At 55.3% G+C, this 12,661-nt stretch overlaps 4 protein-coding genes across 4 annotated transcripts; 3 read left to right on the top strand and 1 right to left on the bottom strand.

The window, feature by feature from the left end:
* Nucleotides 1-60: 60 nt before the first annotated feature.
* Triagg1_8632 (uncharacterized protein) lies at nucleotides 61-1,925 on the top strand (the record flags this gene model as incomplete). The annotated part of the gene is made up of 3 exons (XM_062903500.1): nucleotides 61-186; nucleotides 256-363; nucleotides 432-1,925. 3 exons carry the CDS (start codon nucleotides 61-63, stop codon nucleotides 1,923-1,925), a joined length of 1,728 nt encoding a protein of 575 aa, XP_062752442.1.
* A 2,907-nt stretch (nucleotides 1,926-4,832) lies between these two features.
* Triagg1_8631 (transcriptional regulator family: Helix-loop-helix) lies at nucleotides 4,833-6,199 on the top strand (the record flags this gene model as incomplete). Its single annotated transcript, XM_062903499.1, has 2 exons — nucleotides 4,833-5,546; nucleotides 5,627-6,199. 2 exons carry the CDS (start codon nucleotides 4,833-4,835, stop codon nucleotides 6,197-6,199), a joined length of 1,287 nt encoding a protein of 428 aa, XP_062752441.1.
* A 694-nt stretch (nucleotides 6,200-6,893) lies between these two features.
* On the bottom strand, nucleotides 6,894-8,097 carry Triagg1_8630 (uncharacterized protein; the record flags this gene model as incomplete). Its single annotated transcript, XM_062903498.1, has 4 exons — nucleotides 6,894-6,951; nucleotides 7,014-7,794; nucleotides 7,853-7,901; nucleotides 7,966-8,097. 4 exons carry the CDS (start codon nucleotides 8,095-8,097, stop codon nucleotides 6,894-6,896), a joined length of 1,020 nt encoding a protein of 339 aa, XP_062752440.1.
* A 1,230-nt stretch (nucleotides 8,098-9,327) lies between these two features.
* On the top strand, nucleotides 9,328-12,057 carry Triagg1_8629 (uncharacterized protein; the record flags this gene model as incomplete). The annotated part of the gene is made up of 2 exons (XM_062903497.1): nucleotides 9,328-11,166; nucleotides 11,248-12,057. 2 exons carry the CDS (start codon nucleotides 9,328-9,330, stop codon nucleotides 12,055-12,057), a joined length of 2,649 nt encoding a protein of 882 aa, XP_062752439.1.
* Nucleotides 12,058-12,661: the final 604 nt, after the last annotated feature.

Here is a 12,661-nt window from a genome sequence, read left to right as displayed (position 1 = left end):
TGCCTTTGTCGAGGTTTTGCTAAAAAAAAATTAAAAAAAAGAAAGAAGAGTCGTTCAAAGATGCAGTCTGCTGTGCTGAGACGAGCGGGGGCAAAGGGCCTGCGCAGTTGCGGGTGCAGAGTCCCGAGAGCTTCGTTGGCGACGCTGGCGACGTTTCGACCTCCTACAATCAAGAATGAGCCCAACGTGAGTAAAGAGTGGCTTTGAAAGACCAGAGTAGAACGCATCGATGCTAATATATATGGTCTGATATAGCAACACTATGCCAAGGGCAGCCAGCAGCGAGAGGGTTTGACGGCTGCCGTTGAGAAGCTGCAGAGCAAGCTGCCTCTCGAGGTCCCCGTTGTTGTGGGAGGCCAGCAGGTATGTTGAATCTCTTTGGAAAGCCCAATCTCGGGCATCGGCAAGCTAACTGAACGAATCTCACTCAGATCAAAACCTCGTCTCTCTCCAGACAGCTCAACCCCTCGGACCATTCCAAGACGGTCGCCTCATACCATACCGCCACGCCCGCCGACGTCTCCAAGGCCATTGACGCCGCGCTGGCCGCAAAGCCGGCGTGGGAGTCGCTCCCCTTTGCGGACCGCGCCGCCGTCTTCCTCAAGGCCGCCGACCTGGTGTCGGGCAAGTACCGCTACGACATCATGGCCGCCACGATGCTGGGCCAGGGCAAAAACGCCTGGCAGGCCGAGATCGACGCCGCCGCCGAGCTGGCAGACTTCTTCCGCTTCAACGTGCAGTACGCCCAGGAGCTGTACAGCCAGCAGCCCGAGCACCACTCGCCCGGCGTGTGGAACCGCCTCGAGTACCGCCCGCTCGAGGGCTTCGTCTACGCCGTCAGCCCGTTCAACTTCACGGCCATTGCCGGCAACCTGCCCGGCGCCCCGGCCCTCATGGGCAACGTGGTTGTCTGGAAGCCCAGCGACTTTGCCATTGCCTCCAACTGGCTGGTCTACAACATCCTTCTCGAGGCCGGCCTGCCCAAGGACGTGATTCAGTTCGTGCCCGGCAACCCCGTCGAGATTACCAAGACGGTCCTGGAGCACAAGGAGTTTGCGGCCCTGCACTACACCGGCAGCACCGCCGTGTTCCGGAAGCTCTACGGCGCCATTGGCGAGGGCGTTGCCGAGGGCAGATACAGGTCGTACCCCCGGATCGTGGGCGAGACGGGTGGCAAGAACTTTCACCTGATTCACCCATCTGCCGACGTCGAGAACGCCGCCATCCAGACTGTCCGCGGTGCCTTTGAGTACCAGGGCCAAAAGTGCAGCGCCACGTCTCGCATCTACGTTGCCAAGTCTGTCTGGCCCGAATTCAAGGAGCGGCTGGTCTCCGAGACGAAGAAGCTCACTCAGGGCGTCCCCTGGGACCACTCCCACTTCATGGGGCCCGTGATTCACGAGGCCTCCTTCAAGAAGCTCTCGGGTGCCATTGACGAGGCCAAGAGCGACAAGGACCTCGAGCTCGTCTTTGGCGGCACCTACGACTCGTCCAAGGGCTACTTTGTCCAGCCCACCATCTACCAAGCCACCACCCCTTCTCACAAGTTCCTCTCCACCGAGTTCTTCGGCCCCATCCTCACCGCGCACGTCTACGACGACGCCGCGCCGGATGCCTTTGCCAAGGTCTGCGAGCTGGTCGATGGCACGTCCGAGTATGGCCTCACCGGATCCGTCTTTGCCAACGACCGCGAGGCCGTGCGCTTCGCCGAAGAGAAGCTGCGCAACGCCGCTGGCAACTTTTACATCAACTGCAAGAGCACCGGCGCCGTCGTCGGACAGCAGCCGTTTGGCGGTGCCAGGGCCAGCGGCACGGACGACAAGGCCGGCAGCCCCAACCTGCTGACGAGATTCGTCAACATCCGGTCCATCAAGGAGGAGTTTGCGGCCACCACACAGGTGTCATATCCTAGCAACGAGGTGTAAACCAATCCCGCCGACATTTGCACGACGGATCGGAGCACTGTGTAGGAGGGGTGCAGGCTTGAAGTATGGCGTTGACGTTTCTCTATTTATTCTTTCACTCTGCAATTTCTTTGCATCTAGGGTAGGATGCTGGCGTTGAGCGACGAGAACCGTCGACATGCATAATCTCCTGTATGGGGAGAAACCCATCAAAACCACATTGATGATGTTGAATTGAAACCAATTGAAGCCAATTGAGAATGATGGACTATGCGATGTGACGAAATGTGTGCGTGCCGTATTACCTACTCGGGTTCTGATATCTATGTAGCCTAATCTAAATGCTTCTCAGCACGCAATCCTGCTAGTACTCTGTCACGACGCAAGGACCGAACACGGCGATAGTTGATCCAATGCAAAAAGTTTATACAACTCGGATCCCTTGGCTGAAACCTTGGCAATTGAATCAGCCAACTTGCCCATCCACTTCGTATACACGAGGCCAGCTCCGAGACGCTGCTGACAGCCGGGGGGTTCACACAAAGGGCAGTAGTATTACAAACAACCTGGACGTCATTAGCCATCGGCTCTTTCGTCTTTTTTTTTCTTGAATAGGCTTAAATGTACGCCCCCCCCCCCATGAGCAATAAGGCAACGGGCTGAGCGGAATTGAGTCTTCTTGGGGGGGAGGCGCAGCTGCATGAGAGTCGAGCCGTGAGTGGACGTTTGTGCTTCATCCCACCGGGATCTTGGGCTTGCCGGATTGCCGTGTGGAGAGTTGCTACTGTACGGTTGGATATGCCGGTACCTGGACAAGAAGTACAACGTGTTTTGGTTAATCGGGTAGTTTATTTATTTATTTCTGATCTGGGGAGCCGGGCATGGTATGTGATTATATGGAATACGGAGCAACCAACACTCGGGAATGGGGGCGACACTGTGCGTCTCGGGATGTCAAGCAATTGCAGCTCTCCCCTGGGCAAGGCTGCTCAAAACCCCCCCAATCTCTCTCTCTCTTCTAGAAATGCCCATCTTCCCTCCTCTCTCCTCACCCGCTAGCGCAGCGTGGCGCAACCCACCTTTGCAAGGCGATCCAAGCGAGTTGCTTGGACTATTTGCCACAGGACACGCGAGCTTGTCCAACGTGGTTATCGAAAGACGAGGCCCTGGAAGGACGAAGGTCCGTGCAGAAGCTGTCATCCGCAAGCAATAGAGGTTCGTATCGGAAAAGGGACCCCAGATGGCGCGTGCTTATGTGCGGGATTCCTGGGGCACGGCGGGTTGAGGAGCGGGAAGAGGGAAGAGGGACGCAATCTCAAGTCAATGCCTCGGCTGGGCACGAGATCACTATGGAATGGGGATGAACGCGAGATAAAGCGATCCAATGCAAAGAAGAGAATAAAAATAATAATAATAATACATGTGATGACAGAGAACGAAAAAAAAAACCATCTGAAAACGGGCTTCCGGAGCGCAAACCATCTCGCCTCGCCCTCTTACCACTTCCGTCCCGGCCGCCCCCTTGTCCTTGTTCTCTCTCTCTCCGACTTTGGGCCCAGCCGAGCACGAGACTGTCTGAGAGGATGAGACGGACCGTGTCAACGGCAAGTGGAGGAAAAAAGCAAAGAAGAAGAAGAAAAAAAGCTGGAGAGAGGCGCCATGAGAGCTTGCAGGGCAGGCCAAGGGTCCAAGGGGCTCGCCACATGGGCTGGTCCGGGCTGCTGATTCGTCGACTCGCCGGCGACACCATGGGGAGCACGCGACACTTTTCTCGATGATGCTTGGTCAATTGGCAGAGGCACGTTTTTTCGGCCTTGTTTTTTCTGCCTCGAGTTACTTTCTGGTCGCCAGGAGGAGGAGGGAGAGGGAGGGGGTTCCAGGTCTCTTCATGTGTTGATTCTTGCTTGTGCCGTAGCTTATCAGGAACAAGGAGGTTGCTTGTTGCCGTACATACATAGTGAAATAGCTGAGGCCTGCCATGGCCGCCGTCCTTCTCTATCTCGACCTCTCCCCTTTTCTCCGTCCTCTTTCTTCTTTGCTTTTCACTTGAATTCCTCAGATAAACGCTTCCCCTTCCGTCTTCCTAGGGTGCATAAGTGGTCTCGTGCCCGCCATTTGCCTGCCGTGATACCTCGCGCCGCTCACCGGTTCTGCAAAACGGAGCCCTATCGCCAGACCATCTCTCTCCCTTGCCCCCGACACACGACATCTGGGATTGAATTCCCCATCTTCTTCTTCTTTTTCCCTTTATACTTATTATCATCCCCTGGTTAGACAAGAGATACAAGGGCCCTTGCGTACACAACATAATCGATCGGAAAGCGGACCACGTACGTCCCTTACAAGAAAAAAAGAGAGACACACACCAAAACCAAACCCGCTGCAACACCAACGGCCGTGGCTCAGAAGCCGTCTCCGAGCTTATCTCGGCCAACCACGAGTGGAATCCCCGAGCCACAAACAACCCTTGCATCAGAACACCAAAACTTCCTCGGTTAAGCAGCGTTTCCGTGGCCCGCCTATTTCTCTCTGGAGTCGAAACAGTTTCCGGGGGGAGGAGGGTAGTGCCGCTGTCGTCACCAAGTGCCATTCTCTCCTGCAACTTTTTGCAAACAGCGGGCGAATAGGATAGGTTTCGACTGCGCCTCGCGCCCCCTGCCGCGTAACTCCCTGGACGAGGAAACAGCAGTTTTTTCAGTGCTAACGTGCGGTCCCGGTCCCTGTTTTTGTGTGTGGTTGCGTCGTGTTGCGAATAGTTCAAGACCTGCGGCTCCGCGATCCGCGGAGCGTGGCCGAGAAGCCTAGACGGCAGATCCAGTAACCTGAGGGGAAAACACACACCCCCGTTTTGCTTACAGAGGAGATTCGTCATCTAAATCGGAGGGGAAAGACGAAAAAAAAAATAGCTGCCTCTAGTCCAAAGCGGCCATGCCTCGTCCTGCGCTGCCGCCGACGCCCGGGTCCTCGTCCGATATCAGGGGCAAGGATGGCGTGCAGCAGCTTTCGTCTCTGCAACTCGCCTTTGAGCTGCCTCCGCCGGCCATCCACGATGCAGCAGATGCGTCTTCTCGCATCTCGCCCGTCGACTCTACCAAGCAGCAGCAGCAGCTCTCGCCCCTCTCCACGCCGTCGCTAGGCCTGGACGCTGCCACGTCGCCAAAGACAGTACAGGTGCAGGTGGTGTATCCCATGCAAGCGGCCGAGACGGTCAAGTCCCGAAGACGCTCGTCCGCCGCCGCCGCCAAGGAGCCCAGGGGAAACGCCTTTGCCCTGCCGCCGCCGCCCACGCGCTCCAGGAAGATTATCCAGATGAAGCCGCGCACCCAGGACACGGCCGCGGCCTCGGCCTCGGCTTCCACCAAGGAATCGTCTGCCCGGGCCGCCGGCAAGGCTGCCGCCGCCAAGACCGCCGCCGCTCCGGGGCCCGACGCCGGGGCCGGGGCCGGAGGTGCTTCGGCCAAGGGCGAGTCCAAGAAGAAGCAGCCCAGCGCAACTAGCGCTGCCGGCAGGAAAATCGCTCGCAAGACTGCCCACAGCTTGATTGAGCGGAGGAGACGGAGCAAGATGAACGAGGAGTTTGCGCTGCTCAAGAGCATGATTCCCGCGTGCACGGGCGAGATGCACAAGCTGGCCATTCTACAGGTTCGTTCTGTTCTCACCACCCCCCCTGAATCCCAAAACAAGACGCAAATCCAACCCAAACCCTCACTAACACGCAATAGGCCTCCATTGAATATGTCCGCTATCTGGAAGACTGCGTTGCCAAGCTCAAGGCCCAGCAAGAGCAATCCCAGAGCAGCAGGCCCGAGGCCTCACACAGCCCCTTACCACCCATCCGCGAATTCCACCCAACCTTCCACGAGGACCCGGCAGAAGACGTCGAAATGACCGACTCCGAGGCCGCCGCCGCTGCTGCGTCCCCCGTCTTCGCGCCCCAGCGGCCGTCCTCGGTCTCGCCGGCGCTGCACGCCCAGGACTCGCGCCATCGCCATCGCCAGCACTCGTACTCGTCCGTGTCGACGGACCAGCGGCACTACAGCTACAGCGCCTCGACGACGACGTCGCCCGCCTTTGGGCCGCAGATGTTTGCTCACAACGGCGGCGGCGGCGGTACCGGCTACACGCACAGCAGCACTTCGGCGTCTGGGTCGACGCTGACGAGCCCTGCGCTGCTGCCGCAGACGGATCTTGATCACGAGGCCACGGCGGCGTTGCTGATGCTGAATAGCGATAGGAGGGGGACGGCGGTGAATAACAACCGCGCCTTGTCTGTACGCGATTTGCTGAGCTCTTGATTTTCGTTGTTGCTTGTTCCTCCTCGTTATACCCTAAGCTGCAATGATGCGATGATTTTATTTTGCAAGTTTATATTCCTTGTTTTCTCTTGACATGAGTGCTCTGTGTGAGCACAAAGTACAGGATGGCCTTATTTTTTTTCTTTCCTTTTCCCGCATCTTGAAACACTGAGAATCCAAAATTCAGAAGCAAACCCATGGGGCGGGAGCAGAACGCGAAAAAAAACTGGGAGTCTGTAATGGGATTTGAGGAGTTCTGAGGGTAATGGGTTCTGGGGATCCCAGAAGAAAACATACATTTACCAAAACACCTTTTTTTTTTGTTTCTCTATTTCCTTCTTCTTCTTTTTACTTGTTTTAGTTTCAACTTTGGCTGGGCAAACAACTGTGCGAACGGGAACAGGACCGCACTGGAATCGGCACCGGGAGGAAATACCAATGGCAAAAAAGACGGCCCTTGAGATGCGTGACTACTGATTTTTAATACCACGAGGAGGGAGCCGCGATTTCTGGAATATAATTGTTCTTGCTATTTTTTTTTTATTCAATGCAAGTAGTAGAATTCAAATCAATGATAATTCTTCACATCCAACGCCGTTAATGTGTGTCTAATGCATATTCATTATTTGGAGTCTTTCCCCCTTTTTTGTAATCGTTCACTCTCACTTCCTTCTTGCTTTGCTTTTCTTCTATCTTAGGCCTTTAATCTCTCGCTTCCAGCAATATCATCGTTGGCGTCCTTGACAAGAAAACTATTGCATTTCGTCAGCAAAGGAAACGTCCGCATCTAATCTCATGCCATCTCTAAACTCACTTGTACCAGAGAATAGTCGGCCCAATCGTCATCAGGTGCCACAAGCTGTGAGCGTCGATGCAGCCCAGCCAAGGCGGAAAGTCAAACAGCTCCATGCTCATGGCAAACATGACCCAGGCCACAGCCAGACCGGGCCACATGGCCCAGACGCGGCGGGACTTGCGGTAGCGGTCGAAACTGAACCAGCTCCACAGGGCGTTCTGGATGACGCCGAGCACCACGTTGGCGGCCATGTTGTACGTGTAGTCCCAGCTCACGCCCTTTAGATATCCGACGTGGCAAGCGTACAGCACAAAGCAGAGCAGCGTCCACGCCCGCAGGACGGAGCGTCTTCGCGGGGTCGGGCGGTCCAGGCGGAAGATGCGCACAAACGTATAGTACATGCCATACAGCACGCTGGCGCCGGCGGCGAAGTAGTCGAGCTGCTCGGTGACGGCAAAGTCGCGGGTGTGGAAGACGGAGCTAAACACCCACGAGGCGAGCCCGAAGTAGGAGAAGAGCTCATAGTAGGGCCGCAGCGAGTAGTCGGCCGGGATGAGGGCGCGCACTTTCTTGAGGCCCTGCCAGTGCGCCCAGAAGTTGCCGAGCGAGAAGAGCACGGAGAAGGGCTCCTGCATGCCGACGAAGCGGTAAAAGGGCCATTTGCCGTGGAACTGGACGACGGGGAGGTCGGAGGCGACGCGCGCGCCGGTGATGATGTGCTGGCAGGTGTAGTCGCATTCGGAGGCGCAGTTCCAGAGGAGGAGGCGGCGGGACAAGGCTGGCAGATTCTCGTTAGCGGCTGGCCTGCTCGATCATGTCTGTTCTTGTTCGTCTTTGGAGGGGCGAGAGAGAGTTACGGATGGGGGTGGCAGCCTTGCCGGGAGCGCAGTTTTCGGCTTGGCAGATCTGGAGCAAGGACATTTGTCAGTAACGATTGCGCATGGCATTGGGACGGTGAGGGCGAGCATACGTCAAGACATTGCCGGAATTCGGGCAGCTGGTCGCCTGTAGAAGCAAGACTAGCACCGGCAAAGAATGCTACAACGAGCAAGATCAGGGAGATGGCGCGAAAGCCTGGCTTCCCGCCATATGAAGCGATCATGTTGCCAGCATGGACGGAGGGGGGTGGACGGTCCAAGTTATAAGAAGAAAAGAGAAGAAGAATTGGTGAGACAAATGTCAAAATTGTTGAGCGCTGCCGACAAGAAAGAGGGGACGTGGATCAAAAGGCCACGGTAGAATCAATTATGACTGAGGTACGTAAGTGGTGGTTGATTCTGGGCATGAGTGTGGATATGGATATGGATATGGATATGCTGGCTCTTTGGAGGTTTGGGGAATAAGATTGAAGATTAGAGGCGGATTCTGGGGCGGGTCGTTTGGCGGGTAATTCGGGGGCCATTCGGAGAGACGATTGGGCATCGGGGTACCGGTACAGAGGGGAGGTAAATGTACGAGTACTCCATCCTGCACCACAAAGACCTGCGAGTATCAGGTACCTTATGCTAGAAGTCTTGCTGCCAGTACTGCTGACGAGCACCTCCTCTCTACTAATATTCAGTAAGCATTGGTGTTTTACATAAACCGAGACCCAGACGTGAGATGTGTTTAATTGCAAACCTGCCGTGGATGGCGCTTGTTTTGATGGCAAGGGAGAGCTCGATTGGTTCCTGTTGGTGAGCTACGAGTACCAGCTCCGGGCTGTGGTTGAACGTGGTGAATGCGGTATTTCAACGAGACGGGCTTGTACCGTTACATGCAGACTCCATGTCACATGCAGTCCCCTCAAGTACAGTACATGTACTCTGCGCTGTTCTCTTGCCAGACCAAACGAATCCGTCTCTCTGCATCATCACCACCGCCGCCAGTTCAGCGAATTGATGCACCGCTGGCCTTTTGCCGTGCAATTGCTGCTTACTCGCCTGTCTTTATCCCGCCATTGAACCAGCGCCATTCCAGTCTGTTACTTAGGTTTCTTGTCATTTTCTGCCCTGCACAACATCACTCAGACCGCTAGCGCCGGTTCCAGCGCCGTGCCTGGATCCCGTCGTTGCCCACGGCAACCGGGCGGGCGTTGATTGGCCGCGTTGTTTCGCAAACACCACCAGGCAAAAATAATCCTGGGTCTAGCTCCAGCTCTCTCCGCTCTTCATCCTTGATCATGCACCCCTTCGCTACGGAGCTCCCAGTTTGTTAATCGCTTGCTGCCTCCGGATCACGGGGAGGCTGCACACACAACATATTTTATCGATTTGACTCGGCAATCAACCAGATGCCAATCGCTGGCCGCCCACGACCTATTTCGCTTGACCGCTAACCCGCAAATCAAAACATGGCGACGGCTGCTTCGCCAACTCCCATGGGAGGAGCCGGTCCTATCCGCCGGACGTCGCAGCGACAGCAGGTCTTGCGCCAACCTCCCTCACGATCGGCCGTGGCCAGGAGCGAGAGCCAGCAGGCGTCTTCGTTCCACGCCCGAAACAACCCGAAGCAATTCAACGACGACAGCTCCGAAGACGAGATTCCCGTGCCTATGAAGCTCAGCGCCCTCACCAAGGCGCTTCTCAACGACGGCCAGCCCGAGTCCTCTCAGCCATCAGAGCGACCGCCCTCACCACCGCGAACACGAAGACGGATCAGCCAATTGAACGCATCGACATCGTCCGTTTCTGAGAGGGGGCGGCATTTGACATCTACCAGCGGGCAACCCGAGGACAAAAACTCGAGAGCCTCGAGTCCCGCCAGGGATCGTGGTGCGAGCCCCGTCACAAGGAAGAGGGTAGTGAGGCTCAGCAACACTCCGCAGAGCCTGAGCCAGATCCAGCCTTCCAAGAGACGCTCAAGCTCCTTCTCTCGATCGACGCAGCGCCATCAGCAGACCAGTCGACCGTCCAGTAGGGAAAAGTCGGCCGATGAAAAGCCAGAGCCACAGGCGGACATCAACACACCCGCTCATGGCAACCGTATCGTGAGAATATCTACAAACTCTTCTGGCAATCGCAGTAGAATGGGATCAACAGGCCTGTCCTCGGGGCGCTCATTTGATCGATCTGTTGTGGACAAGTCTGCCGGTGAAATGGACTATGAGCAAGAAGAGATCCCTCAAACCGTTGCGCGAGACACAGCGCTGGCCGCTAGCTATGGCAGTGTATCACGATATAACTCAGCGGTAAGAGGCCGACTGGATGATAATGCCAATCCGCAAAGCTCGATGCGCGTCAAGCGCGTTGGGAAGATCCCTGGAACGTTTCTTAGTGGACCAGCACGGCGTGGCAGGCGGAGGCAAAGTGATGAGGATGCTGGAGATGAGGGAGAGATGGATCAGTACAATCCCCAACAGGAACAAGATAACAACGTCGTGGACGACATGCCGGATGTTGCCTACTATCCCGATGGAATTCGGGACTTCAATTCTGGAAGTCCTGTCAGTGCCAGTGCTTCGGCTAGGGCCCTCCACAGGAGACACCTCTCTAGCATGGACTCCCGGGGGTCTGGGTCTGGGTCTGGACGTCCCTCGCCGCGGGGCATTGAGCTCGAATCGGAGCCCCAGCGGTATCAGCCAATGCAGAGGGATAACGAGGAGGCGGAAGAGGAGGAAGAGATACCGTATAGGAAATCAGTGCTGCGCGCCGAACTGCCTTCAGCCCATGATCAAGAAAACGACGCTCACCGGAGCTATAAGAGGCCCAAGTCGTCCTTTGATGATGGGATGGACAAGGCTCCGCCACGACCCATGAGCGTCGACCCTATTCCAGCCCGGCCTACCTCACCAGAGCGAAAGCCCCTGGCGCCTGTTGCCAACAACACACCTCAACGACCAGCTCCCCCACCTCCTCCCAAGATGTCCGTCATGGAGGCAGCTACATCAACGACTGGCGCTGCAGCCGCGGCCGCCTCAACGAAGCACCGGAGGAACGTGTTGCGGGTGAATGGAAAGACTTATACTAGGCTTGATTGCCTTGGCCGTGGTGGCAGTGCCAAGGTGTATCGTGTAACCGCCGAGAATGGACAAATGTTTGCTCTCAAGCGCGTGGCGTTGGAAAACGCCGATGAGCTCACCATCAAAGGGTACAAGGGCGAGATAGACCTCCTTGGAAGACTCGAAGGGGTGGATCGGGTTATTAACCTGCATGCCTACGAGATGAATACAGAGAAGCAGGTGCTCAGTTTGGTAAGTAACGGCAACCTTTGCTTTACAACAAACTTGGGTGCGAGTTGAACGAGACTTGCTAATCGGTCAATATTGTTGTAGGTTATGGAAATGGGTGAAAGGGATTTGAACGCCCTCCTTGCTAGTCGCCAGAGCCCCGAGACTTCCAGGTTCGACCCCGTATTCGTTCGCTTCTACTGGAAGGAGATGCTCGAGTGCCTGGCCGCCGTTCACCAGTATGACATTGTTCACTCGGACCTGAAGCCCGCCAACTTTGTTCTCGTCAAGGGCAGACTCAAACTCATTGATTTCGGCATTGCCAACGCCATCCAGACGGACGAAACCGTGAATGTGCATCGCGAAACCCAAGTCGGCACACCCAACTACATGTCCCCCGAGTCCCTGCTAGACTCCAACAACCCGCGCGGCGGTCGTCTCCCCGGCCGCCCAAAGCTGATGAAACTCGGAAAATCCAGCGACGTCTGGTCACTGGGCTGTATCCTCTACCAAATGGTCTACGGCATGCCGCCCTTTGGCCACATTGCGAACCAGATGGCGAGATGCCAGGCCATCATAAACTGGGATCATCACATTGAGTTCCCCTCTCGTGGCATGGGCGGTGCTCCCGTTCCACCTTCGCTTATTAGGACCCTGAGGCGATGCCTCAACCGAGACCACCACATGCGACCGACGTGCGAGGAACTCCTTTATGATAGCGATCCGTTCCTGTACCCTGCAGAAATAAACAGCGACAAAGCTCTTCCCATCGACGAGGAACTCTTGGGTAGAATCATCCAGAGCGTTGTCTCAAGGTGCCGAGAGCGCATGCCGACAGAATCAGAGGGTGCGACCGTCTGGCCGCAGGCATACTGGAACAGCATACGGAAATCAATGGCAAACAGGCAACAATAATACTAATGTCAAATAGACGGAATGTGTCTATACGAAATCATGAGCAGGATAAAAACAGGACCACCAAAGCCGTCAAGGAGCAGGCGTTTTTTATCTTCGTTTTTTACAAATTTTTTATCTTTCTTCATTCAATGAAAGACTAGGGAAAAGGGAGAAGAGAACCAAAAGAAAAGACGGTTCTCATTACGTTTCACGAAGGCCTCACCAAACTACCCAGGTGTTGAGGAGTTTTATATCTTTTCTCCTTTTGTTTTTGTCTTCCTCTTGTGTATATACACGCTGTCTTGTGTCAAAGCGGGTTATTTTTTATGAATTGGGTAGGAAGGACGATAGGATAGAATAGCTGTTTTTTGGAGACATGGCCTTGCGATATGGCGTGAAATGAATGTCACATATCATGACGGTTTTTTTTGCATCATCTTCTTTGGATCAGCTGTTTGATTCTGATTGGTGTTTTTGTGCTGCTGCCTTTGTTGTTTTTTATATCCTTTTTTTTCTTCTTCTTCTTGGTATTGTACAGCCAGCCATATACGTGTATGCTGGGCGCTAGATGATACATTTTGCCTGTGAGCGTCGTAACATTGTTCATCAAAACTTTCGCTTT

The sequence above is a fragment of the Trichoderma aggressivum genome (genome assembly GCF_033847375.1).
Source record: "Trichoderma aggressivum f. europaeum strain CBS 100526 chromosome Unknown scaffold_043, whole genome shotgun sequence".
NCBI classification, from domain to species: domain Eukaryota; kingdom Fungi; phylum Ascomycota; class Sordariomycetes; order Hypocreales; family Hypocreaceae; genus Trichoderma; species Trichoderma aggressivum.
This window is presented reverse-complemented; position numbering and strand designations above follow the sequence as displayed.